Source organism: Cucurbita moschata, unplaced genomic scaffold (assembly GCF_002738365.1).
Source record: "Cucurbita moschata cultivar Rifu unplaced genomic scaffold, Cmos_1.0 Cmo_Scf00027, whole genome shotgun sequence".
NCBI classification, from domain to species: domain Eukaryota; kingdom Viridiplantae; phylum Streptophyta; class Magnoliopsida; order Cucurbitales; family Cucurbitaceae; genus Cucurbita; species Cucurbita moschata.
The window spans coordinates 1,987,728-2,006,723 of NW_019268543.1; the positions used below are offsets into that span (position 1 = coordinate 1,987,728).

Genomic DNA, 18,996 nt, shown 5'->3' on the forward strand with positions numbered 1-18,996 from the left:
ACAAGCATCTCAAAAAATCCCGCCCAAAACTTCCGCCTCCCTGTTTCATAGACTCTCTCATTATATTCCCATTTTCCCCCTTTCTTGCTCCGTAAGGCGATGGGTCCAGCAGTTCTGAGTTCACACACCAATGGCTTCTCCAAATCAGTAGATCGAAACTTCGAAGAGAAAAACAATTACATCAATGGAGATTCTTCTCATGAATCGGTAATCAATACTGTTAATGGCAACGATTGCTATTGGTTCGAGGAAATCATCGACGAAAATCTCAAATGGTCTTTTGCTCTGAATAGGTATTTGATTTCGCTAATTAACTTCCAAATCTCTTCGTATTTCTCCGTTCTAATTCCATCGCCGATTCATTTGTAAATCCGTTTCTTCTCTTCAGCGTTCTGCAGAAAGGAACCAGCGAGTTTCAGGATATTGCGCTATTAGATACCAAGTGTTTCGGAAAAGTGCGTTTATCAAGTTTCGATTTCCGTTTCTGTTCGGCGATTTTCTGCGATTCGTGAAAATTTTCAATCGGATTCGTTTTTTCTTTCCTCGTTGTAACTGTATCAGATGATCTGATTAAGATTTGTGAGTGTAGGCTTTGATGATCGACGGGAAGATGCAGAGCGCTGAAGCCGATGAATTCGTGTATCATGAATGCTTGATTCATCCCGCGCTATTATGCCATTCCAAGTGCGTTTTCCTTTTGCACCATTATTTGTTCACATCTCCAAATTATTGGTTAAATTAATAAAAATATTAGTAAACTTTTTTTCTTTTTTTAACACCTCAAAAAAATTTAAAACTATGATTATTTTATATCAAATACCTTTCCACTTTTAAATTATTTCAAAAGTACATTTATTTTTTTTTATACAGTTTAAAAATATCTTTATCTTTAATAATATATTTAAAAAATATCCATAAATTTGTAAAAATAGCATTGACACTCTTAATTTTTATTAAAAAAATTAAAAAAATTTTAACAACGAAGACTATTAATTTACCACTCATTGATTTCCTCGTACTAATGGTAAAACAAAAAATTTGTTTTCTAAAAGTTAAAGAGTATTAGTGTTAATTTTTAAATGCAGTATATATCTTAATAATAATAATATTTTTAATTGTATTTTTTAAACCATGTTTTTTTTTTCTTTGGTAAGGATGTTTTAATTTTTTATAAGATAAAGTTGGAGTATTTTTATTAATAATACCAAATGTTTTTAGTATTTTTATTAATTTAACCCAAATGTTTTTACTTTTCTTTATTATTAAATGAAACATACAATAATATGATGAATGGAGGATCCAATCTCCCTCTTGCCAACTAAGAAAAGTTCAATAACTTTTTATTTTATGAATAGTTCTTTAAAAATTTCACGATGATTTGACCATTTGGCTCATGTTTTTGTTTTATTCCTTTTTTCCCGAGATTAATTTAGGAAAAGAGTGAATAACCAATAGAAAATGAATTTATACCTTTACCTTCTCTTAAGAAAAAGAAATTTTAATAATCGTATGATAATGTGAATTATGGCTTTGGAATTAACTCAATATTATTATAATACAATTATTTATAGCCCGAAAACTGTATTCATAATGGGAGGTGGGGAAGGATCAGCAGCCAGAGAAGTCCTCAAACACAAATCAATAGAAAAAGTTGTCATGTGCGATATTGATCAGGTAATATTACTCGAACCTCTTTAATGTTGTTGAACAAAGAAAAAAAGAATTATTACTAAATTTATTTAATTTTGATTGGACAAAATCTATGTGTTGTTTGCAGGATGTAGTGGATTTCTGCCGTAAATATTTGACTGTGAACCAGGAGACATTTTGTCACAAAAAACTTCATCTTGTAATAAACGACGCCAAGTAAGTTAATTAATCATTTATTTATACGTAAAATTTCTTTTAAATTTTCATTATAATTTGAAAACATAAACTAAAAGAAAAAGACTTTGAAAAGGGCGGAATTGGAAAAGAGAAAGGAGAAATATGATATAATTATAGGAGACCTAGCAGACCCTGTTAAAGATGGGCCTTGCTACAAGCTCTACACCAAATCCTTCTACCAGGAGATCGTCAAGCCAAAGCTCCACGACAATGGCATCTTCGTAACTCAGGTTTCTCAACCTTACTATATATAAACTGCATTATTCATTTAATTTTTTTACAATATAGTTTTTTGATAACTCTAAGGTTTGCAGGCAGGACCAGCCGGAATTTTCACCCACAAAGAGGTTTTTACCTCCATATATAACACAATCAAACAGACATTCAACTGTAACTCTCTCTCCCTCTCTCAGTAATTATGAATTTTAACCCCAACTAAGATTAGTTGAACTCCTCTGTTTCTTGCTGCAGATGTGATTGCTTACACGGCTTACATACCATCTTTTGCTGACACATGGGGATGGGTTATGGTATGAGATATTTAAATTTAGCGAAGTCATGTCTGTTGTGAATGAATTTGACTTTATGTTGTTAAAACACAGGCATCAGATCATCCTTTCTGTATAAAATCTGAGGAATTGGATAAGAGAATTGAAGATAGAATCGATGGGGAGTTGCTCTATTTAACTGGTCCTTCCATTGTGTCCTCCACCATTATCAACAAGATGGTTTCTTTAGCGTAAGTTCATGCAACTTTATCGAATATCATTCTCAACCGATCCTTCATAGATATTTCAAAACTACTATTGAAATATAAATCTGTCGTTAAATGGAAATTAGGATATGAAATTGTGTGGTTATAGCTTATAATTTCACTCTCTTCTAGGTGTCTACCATTCTTGTTTGAGATTTCTGTAACCGCTCAAGTTCACTCCTAGCAGATATTGTTTTCTTTGGATTTTCCTCAATGTTTTTTAAATGGGTATGCTACATAGAGGTTTCTAAACCGTTATAAAAAATGTTTTATTCCCCTCTCTCACTGATGTAAGATCCCACGTCGGTTGGAGAGGGGAACGAGACATTGTTTATAAGGTCCTTAGGAGATGTGTTTTAAAACCGTGAGACTAATGATGATACGTAATAGGTCAAAGCGGATAATATCTACTAACGGTTGACTTGAGCTGTTACAATCTCATTTTCTATTCAAGATTCTAATGATTTTAAGTTGATGAGTTATTTAATGTTTATAACTTCGATTAGGTTGTTGAACGAAACTCATATCTATACTGAAGCGACTGCAAAATTCATACATGGTCAAGGAGTTGGATTCAAGCAACAGAATGGCAGGAGTTGTCGTGGTGTATAAATATAATAATTAAAGAGCTTAAACTATAACACTTTAATTATAGACATCATTAAGAAGCCCAATCAACATTTGTACTCTTTTAACTTAAATAAAGTGTTGGAGAATAGTTTTATTTTGTATATGCAAAGGTAAACACTATTGGATATTGGATTTGTAATGGATAAATGTGTTTAGTAAGCTAAAATCTTTCGTAATGGATATTACTATTACTATCAAAGTTCATCATTACTCATTTTTTAATACCAATTCTATAATCGAGAGATATTAAGATCTCAATTATACTCACATCGTGATTGTCTTGGCACTCTGTAGCAGCGAAAGTATTTATACCGTTGCCTCTCCAGTGAATCATATCTCGCCATTATCAAATCTAATTAAGTTGAAGCGATCCATCTTCTAAATGAATTGATGATGAGTGTAACAACTCAAGCTCGCCACTCGTAGATATTATCTGGTTTGACCCATTACATTTCGGTGTCAGTCTCAGTTTTAAAATGCGTCTACTAGGAAGAGGTTTCTACTCTCTTGTAAGAAATGTTTATTCCCCTCTCCAACGTGGGATCTCACAATCCACCTCTCTTGGGGTCACCGTCCTTACTGACACACTATTTGGTGTCTGACTCTGATACCATTTGTAACAGCTAGAAGGCCACCACTAGTCGATACTGTTCACTTTGACCCATTACGTATTGTCGTCAGCCTCATAGTTTTATAACATGTCAGTTAGGGAGAGGTTTCCGCACCATTATAAGGAATATTTCGTTCTCCTCCCCAGCTGATGTGGATCTCATAATCCACCCCTTTCCGAGGCCCAACGTCCTCGCTGACACACCGCTCAGTATCTGACTCTGATACCATTTATAGCTGTCGAAGCTAGATAGGGTTTGTATTGTGGAAATTTTTCCATAGAAGACATATTTTAAAACCGCAAGACTAACTACCATAGACCAAAACGGCAATATCATAAAGGCATTGTAAATATGGCGGTTATTGCGTGGTCAGTTTGTTATTGTATTGTCCGCCAAAAAAATAAAAATGCAAAATTCAATGATTTTCCAAATTGTTTTGGGTATTGGGCCGTTAACAGCTTATCGGGCAGCTACGCTGCTGGGCTTTTAAAAAGCCCGCGGACGATATTGCAGGGGATAAAATGGATTAGACGCGATCTCCTCGAGGGGAAAGGATCGTCCGAATGTCCTATCGTCAATGGCGACACCAACCACTCCTTCGCTAATTAGTTCGGAGCAGTTCAAATCGTTCACTTCAATCCTTCCGCCTCTGCCGCTGAGATTCACCGGCGCCAAAGCTAGGAATCAATGGCGAGTGAGGTGCGCATTGTCCTCAAACAATTGGCGGGAGAGCAGGCGACTGTTCTCCATCTCTCTTGTCTTCTCAAATTTGTTCCTGATTCCTCACCGTATGTGTCGTTATGTTCATCGAATTATATGTCGTTTATGTTAGTGCTGCTGGATGGACAAATTCGTTGAGTACAGTTTAAAATGTTTTCTCTGCAGATGCCTCTGCCGGAAGCTTTCTGGACAAATACGTGAAGAAGTAACGATCGTTTGATATTTGTTTGAGAATTTCCCTGTCTGCTGAGGTTCATCGAACTTATTCTGATGCATTCTATTCAGGAAAAAACTGGATCCGCTTGAAGTTTATGTTCCAGCCGTCATATTGACGCAGTTACAAATCAAAGACGTCGGTAATTAAGCAAGATATCTTCTACGTCCCTGTATTTTTTGGACTTTGTGTGCATTTTATAAACAAAATTTTCACCGTTTGTGTGTAGGCTTGATCCGCGGTTCAAAATTTCACATGTAAAAGCATACGTGTTTGTTGATATCTACGCAATTTTATGTAATGCTAACTGTTTTTTCTTATCAATCGCAGGAAAAATTTTGGAAAGTAGTAAACCAGAATACGCGACATGCCGATCTCTCTTGCGTTCTGGAATTGCATCATCACTTCGCGTAAATATTCGAGCAGTAAGTTGAAAGCCTTCTGCAATTATTGCATATTCCTCGATCTTTCCTGCTCTTTCAAATTCCCGTACTCCATTTGACGTCGTAGAGTTCAAGTATTCCCGTTTTCCTTTCCGTACGCTGTTGTCAAATTTATTACTCAATTCTGTTAGCTACTGTTGTGAAGCATGTTGCTCAATTCTGTTGAAGAATATTTTGAAAAGAAGCTTGATATCAAAACAGTTGTTGCTAGGATCAGACTCCTGCAATTTTAATCCATCTCTATTTTATATATTTGTTGATGTGTTGCTCGCCTAGGAGAAAAGTGTTTGAGAATATATTGATGATAAGATTGAATTTACTCTGATCTATCCATTAAGTTTTTAGACTTCGCGGTAATAGAATGCATGTGCTCGTTTGGGCAAGCTTGCCTTATTTAAACTGAATACATGCATATGTAGTCCTCATTGCTATTCTGATATTTCATATTGGATGTTATTTACAGCAATACTGTTTATTCTCGATTGCATTTACTTCTCTTCAGTTATTTACGTTCGTGAATTCTTAAAGAGTTGTGGAAATTTTTGTTTCAACAATAGGTTGCACAATATGCCTTGGAGGATGGAAATGGAATCGTTGCGTTTGACAATGTTGATCAATGTCTCAGGTTTTTGTTAGCCTTTTTTGAGTTCAGAGGAATCTGATTTTGAGGATAATGTCAAATTCAGCCTTAAAATGATAGCTTCTGCTGCTTGTGGTAGTTTATGTGATGTGAGGGACTTGTTATTACTTTATTCTGAATGTTATGGCCTGAAAATCCATCCGAATCTTACACTTTTTGCGTCCATTAAATGTTCCATTTCTAACTTTTGTAAACATTTGAACTTGTAAAGAGCCCTGGAAGAACTTGATTCTTCCCTTTTACGTGCCACAAGAAATGATCGGGGAACCTCAATTGAGTCGATGAAGACCAATATTGACACTGCCGTCCTTGCTCTAGACCGGTAACCTACTTTTGATTCATTAATAAGGAACATATATGATCTGGCATCTCATTTTTCATTCAAGACTTTCTAAGTTTGGATTTGTGTTCTGGAAGCCTGAATTTCTGTAGTAGTCTATGTGGGGATTTGCAGAGAAATGGATAATAAAAGCGTGAACTTACATAGATTTTGTTGAGTTTCCAAGAGGGTAAGTTTAAAAACTAAGCTTATAATCTATTAGTTAAGAACATATTCTTAGGTAGTTAAATCGAGATCCGTGTTCATATTATGACATACAGAGCACATCCTTCAGGAATCAGAATGTTTCAGTGTCTAATCGAGACCATATCTAATCCCACAACTATTCAATATCTTTTATGTTTCTGAACAAAGCTGCTAAAAGTCTTCCTTTATTACAGGCTCCTTCAAACTGTTCCTCCTGATGTCCTGGCTAAAGGGAAGGCTATTGCTGATGCTTATAATACTCCAGAAGAGGAAGAAACCGAAATTGCAGACCCAGAACTGAAGCAGTTGGAATCAATTTTATGATATAGATATCCAGTAGAACTGAGGATTCATCCCAACTCAAGCAATCTTCTTTAATGTGAGTATTCCATTATCGAAATTAAATGTGTTAAATAACAGTAATATATTTACGCATATTTGACACCCTTAACATATTATTTAATTTATATAGGTCCAGTTTGATGAGGTAATTGTCTTCACTCTTCTCTTACTTTTTTGGTTTTGGAAACTTTTAATTGTTCTCATTTGTTTTTTCATTGTTAAGCTTTTAAGTTGTTTTTTCGTTCGAAATCGGTATGGAAGATTTAGAATAACTTAAGTTTGTAACAACCTATGCTTAGGATTCAAAATTTAGATTTGACTACCATAGAGTTTTTATGATTGAGCCACCGAAAAGAAGGGTACATCTTATTGGTCTGAGTAGTACCTTTCAATTTTTCAAGTCTTTCTTAGTCATCCTAGTCTCAAGATCTTTATCATTCTGATATAGTCTCGGTTCATTCATGTACTCTTCATTTACGAGTGTCACATGCCCACCAGCTTTCACCTTAGTTCGTCCTATATAGGTAGTAACTTTCAATTCTTTTAAGCTTTTTTTAGTCATCCTATCCTCAGTATTACTCTCGTTCGAATGTGATCTTCCAGTTTTAACTCATAGATACAGGAAGGAATAAATAGGAAATGTGATAGAGAGGCGTTCAATTGAACGTTTACATTACATTTTTAGTTATAAAACCAACCTTGGGCCGACTACTTATTTCTTCGGCCCATTAATAACGTTGGGCTTGAACAAGCCTTATACGGAAAAACACTCTTTCCTTATTCTTTCTTTAAAGCATACGGGCATTGCTATATGTACCTCTCTCTACTTTTTCATCATCTAACAGCCCTTGAATCTAAATATTATCACAGATTTACTCTCTTTTCACTAATATTAGATTAAACGAGTTACTAATCTATATCTCTCTTTTATATTAGTGAGCTTAAGTTTGTTTAATATTTTGCTAACACTGACTGTCAAGAAATAAAAAACAATGGTCCGAGGACGGAGAAATTTCACAAATTATATGTTGGTCGAGAAACAAGATGACCTTCAACAAATGAGAAGAATTGCACACGAGTTCTTATGCTTAAGATGGAGGTAATCGTTTATCAAGTTTGCAAAATTTTTAGTTTAGTAGATGAGAAAGCAGTCGATCTTTATAGTATTTATAATAACGTATTCATATGTTTGATTTAGATTCTCTCGTTAAGTTGGAAAAAAAAATTATTAATACTTTCAACTCATACACTTTATTTTCAAATCTAACAATTTTAATATAAAATTAAATTATATATAAATATCTATATATAGGTATCCTTTGAATTTAAAAGAGATTTACATAAGATTCAAAATAAAACAACATAAATGTAAAATAATATTCTTTTTATTACCAAGATTGCGTCAAATCGCTTCTTTTTACCATCTTGTTGAAAAATTGGTTGAAATATACATAAATTAATATTTCAAATTATTTGAATATTTTATTGAAAATTAAATCAATGGTTTTTGTTTTTTGTTTTATTATTATTATTTTTTACTTTTTGGTTTTGAGCCTCTAACTATTATTGAGAAGATGATGAGGAAAACTTTGAGGGTTAAGAAAAGGTAATTATAGTGTAAAAAGGCAAAAAAGTTTGAAAGGAGTAAAAAAAAATAACGAGGATGGTGGAGGGTATTTTTGACTTTTAAGAAGGGAGAGTGCCACGTCATCAGGGTAATGGTGGTGAAGAGGGTAGAATTAGAATAGTTGATGATCCCAATGAAGGGTCCTTATATTATTATTATTATTATTATTATTAGTTTCATTTTCTGCTTTCTCTTTTCCCTACAAACTGAAATATTCTCACTATGCCAAATTCAACCCCCTTCATTTATTTCAAATTTTCACTTTTAAAAAATGTTTTAACATTAAAAAAACATTTCCAATAGTTCCTTTTTTTTTTTCTTTTTTTTTTTTATTGTTCTTTTGGTTCTTTATTGAAAATCTTACCCATTGACTAACATTTGTCTTTGTGAGTAATTTCTAGTTGAGTTTCAAAAGCATTCTTGAAATCCTAGGCAGTTTTGAAAAATATGAACATTGAGTTGTTTTCAAAAGTGCTTTTCAAAAACCAAAATATCAAACATAGTCATGTTATATTCACAACTTCAATTTTTTGTAATTAATTATATTCAACTTATATTTTTTTTCAATTATAATTACTTTAGATACCAACCAATATGCTCGAAGAACATATGCTTCCCTTCCCCAAATAAGTTTAAATTGTCACTGATTGGCCAAATTCGTCGTGGAAGAAGGATGAGTCTTCCTATTGAAGACTTAAATATTGTACGGTAGCTTTCAAACATTTCAATGAGCTTGGTAGTTTAAAGATTGCCAACTTTAGCTATAAATTTACAGACATTATATAATTTCAAGTATGATAAGAACGAATAAATAAAGCAACCAAACTATGAGTGCAAATTAATTTCACGTCTCAATAATTGAAATCGAAAATAAAAATAACGTTAGAAGTCTGCCTCCCAAACAAATAATTCAATTAAAAAAATGGTCCAAAAATCAGAGAAATTATGATAATTTCAATAGGTTAGGGTCCCAAAACTGAGAAATTTTCTACACCTTCCCTTCATTATTCCTCTCAATCATTACTGGTCAAATCCTGCAATATGTACCCAAAAAAGTCAACACATGAATAATACCTCTTATTTTTATTTTTACATGAAAAGATTCAATTGATTGGATAATTATTATTTACCTAAAAGGTTACTCATAGGAACCTTTTCTAGGATTAAACAGTACATTCATTTCCTTTGTCATTTTCTTGGCTAATTAATTTAATCTTATTTCTTTCTTTCTTTCTTTGAGCTTTTAGTTCTAAATTTTAATAATCTTTTAATTTATTTATCATTATTTTTCATAACAATTTTGCATGAATTAATAACATATACTATAATTGACACTGATTTTTCAATAATTGTTTAACATAAAGTATTTATGAGTCTCAATTTATTGCTTCCTACGCTTGCCGTTTTTTTTTTTGGTAAATAAAAATGTATTTTTATTATCATATAAAATAAATTATAAATTATACCAATTATGTTTTTAGATTTGAAACGCTCTAATTTTACTTTTGAACTTGATTTTTTTTTAATAAAATACTTTTGTAATGAATTTGAGGTTGCCGGTGAATTGTTAATAATAAATTTAGGAGGCATAAATACGATATTTTAACATTGATGTGTAAATGTTAATATATGTGAATTATTTTATGGTCTAAATTTTTTATAAGTGGATGATCGGTAAAAATTAAAAATTTAAAAATTTAAGGAAATAATTGAAACTAACTAAAACAATTTTATTGTTGCTTATTAAATTTTAATTTCTAAAAAATATATGTCGTATTAGCATTGTAATATAGAGATATTAACGATCAAAACTAAGATACAAATTCAAGGAGAAAGATTCAAATCTCCGACATGGATATAGTTAAACGGGAACTTACATATTTTTTTTATATTAAAAGTTTAAAATCTCCACTCACGTATGCATTCTAAGAGATAAAACTAATATGTTAGCCACCCTATGTATTTCCCTCTCAAAACTTATTATTTTCATCTCATATTATTATACGACTTTATTATATTTGTCTCATATCATCATACGCCTATTTCTTATCCTTATCTAACTATGTAAGATCGAGAGAGAGAAACTAAACATTTATTGTAAGGGTGCAAAAATAGTACACTTTTTAAAAACCTTGAGCGGAAGTAAAAACCCTTTATGCTATTAAAAATGGTATTATAACTAGACACAGTCAGTGTGCCCTTAAAACTCATTAAAGTGAAAACCCTTTAGGTTATTAGATACGTTCATGTGCCTTAGAACTCAAATAGAACAATATCTATCTAATACCGTTCAAACTTAGCTCTAATAGAACAAAACAATAAACATAATTTCTAAAATATTAAAAAGGAAGATCAAATATATATATATATTTTTTATCATTATTAATATTAGTTTTCTTGGTAACGCAATGTTGAAGGAAGTGAAAGTCCAATTCCAGAGGAAGAAAGGGAAAGGAAAGCACAAAGCTTTATTGTTCTTCACTTTCTCTATTCCCATGGCTTCATCTCTCTCTCTCTTTTTTTCCCTTTTCTTTCTTTCTCTGTTTCAGTTCTTACGCCATTGATGAACAACATTAAGCTTTCATCCTTCCAAATAACCTTTTCTTTTCTATTAATTCACTTACAGAACACAATACACCAATGTAATTCAATCTAACACTGCACTCATAATAACCCCTTTGAAATCGCTCGATTCTTTTCCACGTGAGTTGTTTCATACACCGGAAGTTCTTCGCCGTACCGCCGTTGTCCGATCATTTCCAGATGATCCAGCTCGAAAAGATCCGAGCTTGAACAGCTTGCAGTGTCGTCGTCGTCGTCACCGCCGTTTTCGATCTGGGTCGGAACGAACTCTTGATGATTTCTTGTCTTTTTATGGAGTTCTTTTAATTTCCTGCTCTTTTCAACGAATTGGGATTTTAATTCTTTTTCCTCTGGTTTTTGAACTGCCGGCCGGCCGATTTTCCAGGCGGTCGGAATTGACACCGGCATTAGACTCGATCCATCTTCTTCGTCGAAAATGACACTAACTGGACAGAAATGAACCGTTCTTTTTGCCCCATTTCCTCTCGATGAAGCAGAGTTTTTGCTGAGACACGATCTTGTAAATGAAGAAGCCGACGAACAGGTCGATTCTTCCCCTGTTTTCACTTTCTTCTCCGTCCCCGGCGATTTCTTAGACTTTCTGGTATTTCCGGCGGTGAAGAGCGAGTTAATTAACCCGGCGAGTCGGACCCCCGGAGAAATTGGTTGCTTCACTTTCTTCAACCCACTTGATTTTGAATTTGGTAATTCATCGAACTCACGGTGGTTAATTTTTCCATGAAACAGAGTCTTTTTTCTCTCTGTTTCCGGCAACCGGCTGCAGGCACCGGTGCGAATTGTCTTGAGCCTCGACGACGTAAAACAGGACGAAAGGGCAGAGGATTTTGTTCCAAACGCCGATTCGGAGTCGGAAGAAGAGAAGCCGCCGGAGCTGGAATCGGAAGAATTGGAAGTTGAAGTGAAAAACAGAGCATCGCGATCATGGTCGAAATCGTTAGGCATTTTTCTGCACGATTCTTTCTTTCTGTAATCGTCGGCTTTTTCGTCGATTCTCTTCGCCATCCATTTCTCGATCATGCAAGTTCGCCGGATATTAACCATTTCTTGGTCTTCAAAACCTCTGGTTTTGCTCTGTTTTCTCGCCGTCGACGTTTCTCTGTAGAATTTCGTCTCGCCGTCGGTGATAGATCGGTAAATTTGGTCGAGAAGAGTGGAAGAAAAAGATGGGTTTCTGTGTTCATACTTATCCCACTTCTTCATCGTTAAATTACTGCAAATTGCAATGGTTTTCTAGAGAGAGAAAGAAGAGAGAGAAGAGAGAGAGGAAATGGTAGGCGTTTGAAGAAGCAGGGGACAGGCAGATGCCTTTTATAGACGGTTGTTCGGCGCGTGGAGTATACGCCATGCCAGCTTGTCATTATCGACGTGGCAATAGAATTCACTTTTTCCATGTTCCTAAAATGTCCCTCCGTAGTTCGAATTTAGAGCCGTCGATTCTGTTGGATTTAAAATTAAATTTAAAAAATTAAGCTTAAATTTTTATTTTTTAAATATTCAATTTAAAATTTTCGTAATTTATTTTTATCTTGTTTAATTAATTATTAAACTATTAACTTATAATTTGGATTAAAATATGAAATATTCAAAATTTAAAATTCAGTTATTAGTGATAAAAATTAAAGTAAATAAATGAGAGACAACTTCTTATGTCTACTAGTGGTGAAATCCGTAAATTCACTTGTACGGATAAGTTTGACCCAATTAAATTTATTTTATTGTCATTATTAAATAATAAAAAATAAAATATTTTCCATTTATATTTAATATATACGGTATATGTATTAATAATTGTTTTAAAATTTTTGAAAAATAATAATTTTATTTAAGTGATTTTGAGCTGATTTATAATTAAATATCTAAATTACATATGAAAATTTCAAATTTAATAATTATTAACTTAGGATTTTAATTAATAATAAATAAAAAAAACGAGGGATGAGAACTGAGCCCATTTCAACCATTCGTGCCACGTATGCCTTATAATTATTATATATTAGCCGTTACTTTTAATCTTATTTTAATAATAATAAAAACTTTTAATCGCGTGTTATATTATAAAGTTATTAACCTATTATAATAATTAATCGAGTTGCAAGACTTTAAATGTGTGGTTTATAGACATCTGGACCATAATTAACGTTCATTTATATAACAAATTAATGAATTGTAATTAAATAATTTAGATATACTTTATAGTTATAATAATTTGTTAGGTACATAAGCAACTTTAATGTTCCATGAAAAATAACTAATTAAATATTAATATAATTTATAATAATTAGATAAGTGCAGAGTGAAGTACAATTGTTAATGATTCATAAATAAAATAAAATATAATTTTTACATTTATTTTTAGGGTTTATTTGGTAGGGTAGGCTTTATTTACATCAGTAAATTTTCTTTTTTACCATGTTAAAGATTTGATTGGATAAAAAGGCTAAAAGGAAAGGCTGTCGAGTGGGCAAAGTAGATTGAAGTTATAGATAAAAAGAATGGGTGAATTTTAACCTAATCGACGTTCGTGTTTAGAAAATTTACCGAGTTTAAAATTTCGATTATGCAGACACCTAATTGAAATTTTTTTGACCCATTTGATTCAAACCATTGCAAATTATGGTATCTATTTAATTTTATTTTAAAAAATAAAATCAATTGTGATTATACGTGATCACGAGATTAAAACAACACATGAACACTAATTTCAGCACGTCACTTTAAACGAGAGTTAGACCATTTGATAAACGAATAACTGGGTCTAAACACTAAACCCAGATATGATATACGAATTTTTTTTCGTGGGTTAAGGAATTGAATACGTTTATGATCTACTGAACTATAGTCGGATCACTGATTTTTGTCGGTCAGTCTAAATATAGGAATAAAGATAGACGAGACAAACCTAAAATGAAACGTGAATACGAAAACCCTAGAAATCGAGCATAGAAACATGGTGTTTAAAGGGAGATATGATGTGCCACCATTATACTCATCAAGATCACATGGGTTCCAATGGGGCATGATGGGCTCATCCTCTCTAAGGCCAATTCCTTCCATTTTTGTGTTTATTTTAGGCATAAACCATAGGTGGCTTCCACTAAAGCTCTTTAAACCATGCTTTCTTTAGTTCTTTTTGTGTGTACTTTCAAAGTTTCAAACCCTCTATGCTTGTAGCTATTGATTTGTGAAGGGTCTTAAGCAAGATGTAGGACCAAAGACCAACCCTTCGAATTAGCCATGTGTACCTAAAACTCCTCGGTTAATAAATTATTGCGAGATTCGAGGTCGGTCGGAGAGAGGAACGAAACATTTCTTATAAAAAATATGGAAACTTCTTTTTAGTAAACGCGGTTTAAAACCGTGAGGTTGACGACGATATATAACGAGTCAAAGTAGACAATATTTGCCAAAAGTAGGATTGGACTGTTATTGGAGTGTGTGAGAGAGGACGGTGGCCCCTAATGGGAGTGAATTGTGAGATCCCGCATCGGTTGGAAATGGGAATAAAACATTCCTTATAAGGGTGTGGAAACGTTTTCCTATTAGACGCGTTTTAAAAATCATGAGGCTTACGACGATACATTACGGGCCAACGTGGACACATCGGTTGGCTTGTGCACTTACATAGGGTAAGGTAGTAAAGTCTTTTGTTTGTGGAGTGGAGCCAAAAAGAGGGGTGGGTCCGGTGTTGGTTATGTAAGGAAAAATTTTATTGGTCACTCATTTACTCGTAATCGATTTAAATTTTTATCAAAATTTTAACATGACCCGACATTTACTAAATTTCTCCCTCGTCTCATATCTCTAGCCTCTCTCACAAGATCGACATCAATCACTCCTCTTCCCACAATCGACTTTTTCGTTCGATCATCATTCCTCTTTATTCTTCGTTGTAGCAAGGTCGATCGCTCATGCATAGGTTTCATGTAACAGCTCACATTTAGATCTTGTAATCGATTCTATAAATTCATCTGTCTTCATGCATTGGTCAATTTACAACGACAACACAAACCCACAAATGACAACAATTTGATCTCACAAACAGCAACGAGCGACTAGTTTCTCCTTCTACACGTATTTCTACCGACCCAGAACACGATCATCCCTATTTTAATCGTAAACCTCTATAATTGATCAGATATAAATTACGTCAAAATCAGTTAGGTATCCTAAAATTTAATAAAAGAACCCAACAAAAGCATAGATATTATTAAAATTAAATATAAAATGCAATTAATATATACTCCCTTGCTGATTTGGAGGAAAAAGAAACGGTAAAATGACGTCGTTTTGGTGGTCCACCTTGTCTCTTCCCTTTCAAATTTGTTGAATGAAATAATTTTAACTTATTCAAAATAAATAATTGACGTGACAAAGCTTCCAAATAAAATAAAATAAAATATTAAATAAATAAAAAAATCTCTACCATTTTCCACTACTTAATGAGACAAATTTATAGATTACTTTATCATTGTCTCAATAAATCCATTTTATTAATTGTAGGGTTCAGTTTCAATAATACACCCAAAATAATTACCATAATATTATTATTTATATATGTTTAGGATAGAATTTTCGTCGATGTGAGACTTTCATCATCCAACACCTCCCCTTAATCGAGGCTCGACTCCTTTTCTTTTGGAGTTATTTGTTCGACATTTGAGGATTTACCAATCTATTGTCACAACTAAGTTTAGGGCATGACTCTCTGATACCATGTTAAATGAACACGATTCTTCACAGTGGTATGATATTGTCCACTTTGAGCATAAGCTTTCATGACTTTGTTTACAAACACATGATCATTCCTTAAATTAGCGGATGTGAGAGATTAAAATCTAAATAAATTTATGAAAATTTTAGAAATTTTAATGCTCGAGACAACAACCAGTAAGTACATTTTGTTTTTTTGACCTACGAGAACATGACTTTGATGGTAGAGAAGGAAAGAAGGAAAAGAAAAATACATTTATTTATTTATTTGTACGATTTTGTAAGAACATAAATTTGTTTTAATTTTCTTCCTGAACCACGAAAAGTGGTAATCCAAAAAAGAGATAGAAATGTCACATAAGCTTACAAAAATATTTAATAACTGCCAAATCACTGTGTACTTAGTCAACTCACGGTCAAAATAACCTTTAAAATTATTAGTTTTAATTATCCGACATAATTATAATTTTTATTCGAGTTAAATTAATTAAAAAAAGATCTAGAAAATATATTTACGGTTTAAAAAATACTTATAAAATTTTAAAAATAATATTAACGTCTTTCATCTTTAATTTTTTTTACTATTAATATATGGACGAGAGATGTCTGGTCTAAATTTTCTTCATGTTACTTGGAAAGACGGTAAATATATTTTTACTAAGGGAGTGAATTCGATTGCAGGTAAAGTAAAATAGAGATGAAAAATGTAAAAAAAAGACAAAACATAGTTGGGGTTTGTGAGAGGGACCAGAGATTGGATCCAGCGAGACAAGAAAGCAGAGCCAAAGAGAAACGAGCCAGGAAGGCTTTGGTAATGGCGCCCGCTCCTCGGGATTGGCTAACGACCCGGCACTCATTTATTTACCTGTTTGTTTTTCTTCCAAACAATAGGTGAAAAATTATTTTAGATTATTATTATTTTTTTTTTTTTTGCTAAATTAGTGAAATACACATAAATTTTTATATTTTGTATAAAAATATTTACAAAATTGATTATTTTATTATTTGATGAAAGCAAAATATAATAAATTTTTAAGGAATGTTTGTTCGTGATAATTTAATTTTTTAAATAGTTGTGAGAAATAATTTTTTAATATTTTATAAGTTCATGAAAAACATGGTATATTATAATATAAAACATGTTCATAAAAAGGAGTGAGATTCTATAGTTAGTCAATACCTACGGTCAAACATTCAATGTTTGTAGTTAAAATAAGCCTGTAGTATTTTTCTTTTAATATAATTTAGAGCAAAAAATAGTAATATGTAACGCTCAAAGCTACCAAATGTTGTCAGCTTTAGCTTGTTATATATCGTTAGTCATTTGGAGATGTTACACATCATTTATAAGAAATGTTTCGTTTCCTTATCCAACTGTGGTATCTCACAATCCATCTCCCTCGGAAGCCTAGCGTTCTCACTAGCATGTCGTCTAGTGTCGTAATAGCCCAAGCCCACTGCTAATAGATATTGCTCGCAATGGTCCGTTACATAGTCTCACAAATTTAAATTGAGTCTTCTAAGGGAAGATTTCTACCCCTTAAATGTTTGTGAGATTGCACAATTCACCCACTCCTTAGGCACAATACATCCCTTCCTTGGGACTAGCAAGTTTGTTCCCTCTCCAATCAATATGGGATCTCACAATTCACCACTTTCGGGGGCCTAGCGTCCTCGTTAACATGCCGCCCGGTGTCGTAACAACTCAAGCTCACAACTAGGAGATATTGTCCACTTTGGCTCGTTATGTGTATCCGTTAGTCTCACATAGGGAGAGCTTTTCACACAATGTTTCGTTCTCCCTTCCAATCTACAAGAGATCTTACAATTCACTCAGATCTCACCATTCACTTCCTTGGGGGCCACCGAATTAGTTCCTCTTCAACCAATTTGGTATCTCAAACGCTCTCCGTATATGTGTATATATATATATATATATATATATATATCTTTATTTATTGTGGTCATTTTTTAGCATAAACAATTTGAAATTGGCCCTTTTTTTCTGAACCACCTTAAAGCATCGGATGAGCAGCAGATGCTTGGGTTTTACCACAATTCAGATTCAAGAAAAAACGAGCCCGATTGGCCTATTAAAAATGACCCAAAATCCTCTGCAAAAGCGGTGGGCCAATCGCCAAATTCAGATCCCAATGGAGACCCAACCGCCTTCCACATCGGGATTTGAAACCTCTGATCACAAACAACAAACACAAAGAAGAAAAAAGAAGCCTTCCTCCACAAACCAAGTCATCTTTAAATCATTGGCATTGGCATTGGCATTGGCATTGGCGCTGGCGTTGGCGCTGGCGTTGGCGCTGGCGTGGTGTTTGAGGCTCCGCCACGGGCCCCCCACCCCCACTCCCCCAAATACGTTTCTGTCTTTTCGCATCCACTTTAAAACCCTTCACTCCCATGGCGCCTCACAGAGCCTTGCCTCCACGTGCTGCAACATGTGGCTCACCCCATTGCCTTGTCTTCACGTCTCTGTCTCCTTCACGTGCCCCTTCCCTACCTCTATTTTCCTTCCACACCATGCCATTAGGGAGCAGCATCAGCAGCATCAGCAGCACACTCACCCCCCCTTCATTTACATCAATCGCTTTCGTTCCTTCTTTCTCATTGTTAACAAAACGTATATCTTGATTTTTGGTTAATTAAGCCGACCCATCACTCATTAATGTGGGCGTGGCCTATGGGTTCGGTCGTTTTCTTCACTTCAAGTCGGCTACACATTTCATCGAACAGTTGGTGTGCATGTATGTATGTGTAAGGAATGGGTTCAGGGGGTTTAATTTCGCCCTGAGAAAGCAAAAGGGATGACAGTTACAAAAACAGCGTCGTTTTCATGTCGCCGTCTTTGTAGTGGAGATGTCGGAGTCGGTTGCGCCCATTACCCAATCACCCATCTCATATCAACTCACCTGCCATAGTTATCTTATAATTTGTCGGGGCGGTTTTTTTTCCGCTTAAATTGATGCCAATTTAATTTAATAAAAAATTAATTTAAATACTATTGTTGTGTTTCATTCTTAATCAATAATTTAATTATTTTACATAAAATTAAATTATATATATGCCTCTATTATTAATTATAAAATTATTAGACAAATCTCATATGTCTAATAAATCTGTAAATTAAAAAAAAAAAAAGAAGCTGAAATAAATTAAAATTTTATTAAACAAAAAATTAAAAAATTAATTTTTTGACATAAAATTTAAACATTTTTAACCTTGAAAGACATTAAATTTAAAATTTATTTTTTAAAGTTTATAGACTTGTAATTT

At 33.3% G+C, this 18,996-nt stretch overlaps 3 protein-coding genes across 4 annotated transcripts; 2 read left to right on the forward strand and 1 right to left on the reverse strand.

Annotated features, from left to right (window-relative positions):
• On the forward strand, nt 1–3,470 carry LOC111462336 (thermospermine synthase ACAULIS5). Its single transcript, XM_023105848.1, has 10 exons — nt 1–293; nt 389–455; nt 590–684; nt 1,572–1,674; nt 1,778–1,866; nt 1,961–2,117; nt 2,202–2,277; nt 2,359–2,417; nt 2,490–2,626; nt 3,148–3,470. Exons 1-10 carry the CDS (start codon nt 100–102, stop codon nt 3,251–3,253), a joined length of 1,083 nt encoding a protein of 360 aa, XP_022961616.1. The 5' UTR covers nt 1–99; the 3' UTR covers nt 3,254–3,470.
• Nucleotides 3,471–4,418: 948 nt separating this feature from the next.
• On the forward strand, nt 4,419–6,925 carry LOC111463014. 2 transcript variants are annotated; one of them, XR_002713809.1, is made up of 8 exons: nt 4,419–4,670; nt 4,768–4,807; nt 4,888–4,958; nt 5,147–5,241; nt 5,817–5,884; nt 6,111–6,221; nt 6,620–6,804; nt 6,898–6,925. XR_002713809.1 is itself a non-coding variant. In XM_023106850.1 (7 exons), the coding sequence occupies exons 1-7, from the start codon at nt 4,460–4,462 to the stop codon at nt 6,747–6,749; spliced, it is 726 nt and encodes a 241-aa protein (XP_022962618.1). In that variant the 5' UTR covers nt 4,419–4,459; the 3' UTR covers nt 6,750–6,916. The 2 variants fall into 2 exon arrangements, 1 of the variants encoding a protein (XP_022962618.1); XM_023106850.1 differs by having other exon boundaries at nt 6,620–6,916.
• Nucleotides 6,926–10,805: 3,880 nt separating this feature from the next.
• LOC111462655 (protein BIG GRAIN 1-like A) lies at nt 10,806–12,269 on the reverse strand. Its single transcript, XM_023106326.1, has one exon. It carries the CDS (start codon nt 12,196–12,198, stop codon nt 11,059–11,061), a length of 1,140 nt encoding a protein of 379 aa, XP_022962094.1. The 5' UTR covers nt 12,199–12,269; the 3' UTR covers nt 10,806–11,058.
• Between the last annotated feature and the right edge of the window lie 6,727 nt (nt 12,270–18,996).

Bases quoted from the DNA above. Each gene is read 5' to 3' on its own strand.
- LOC111463014 (XM_023106850.1), top strand. From the start codon at position 4,460: ATGGCGACACCAACCACTCCTTCGCTAATTAGTTCGGAGCAGTTCAAA. The intron at 4,671-4,767 runs GTATGTGTCGTT...TTTTCTCTGCAG, and splicing joins TTTGTTCCTGATTCCTCACC to ATGCCTCTGCCGGAAGCTTT. The intron at 6,222-6,619 runs GTAACCTACTTT...CCTTTATTACAG, and splicing joins GCCGTCCTTGCTCTAGACCG to GCTCCTTCAAACTGTTCCTC.
- LOC111462336 (XM_023105848.1), top strand. From the start codon at position 100: ATGGGTCCAGCAGTTCTGAGTTCACACACCAATGGCTTCTCCAAATCA. The intron at 2,118-2,201 runs GTTTCTCAACCT...TAAGGTTTGCAG, and splicing joins ATGGCATCTTCGTAACTCAG to GCAGGACCAGCCGGAATTTT. The intron at 2,278-2,358 runs GTAACTCTCTCT...TTCTTGCTGCAG, and splicing joins AATCAAACAGACATTCAACT to ATGTGATTGCTTACACGGCT.
- LOC111462655 (XM_023106326.1), bottom strand. From the start codon at position 12,198: ATGAAGAAGTGGGATAAGTATGAACACAGAAACCCATCTTTTTCTTCC.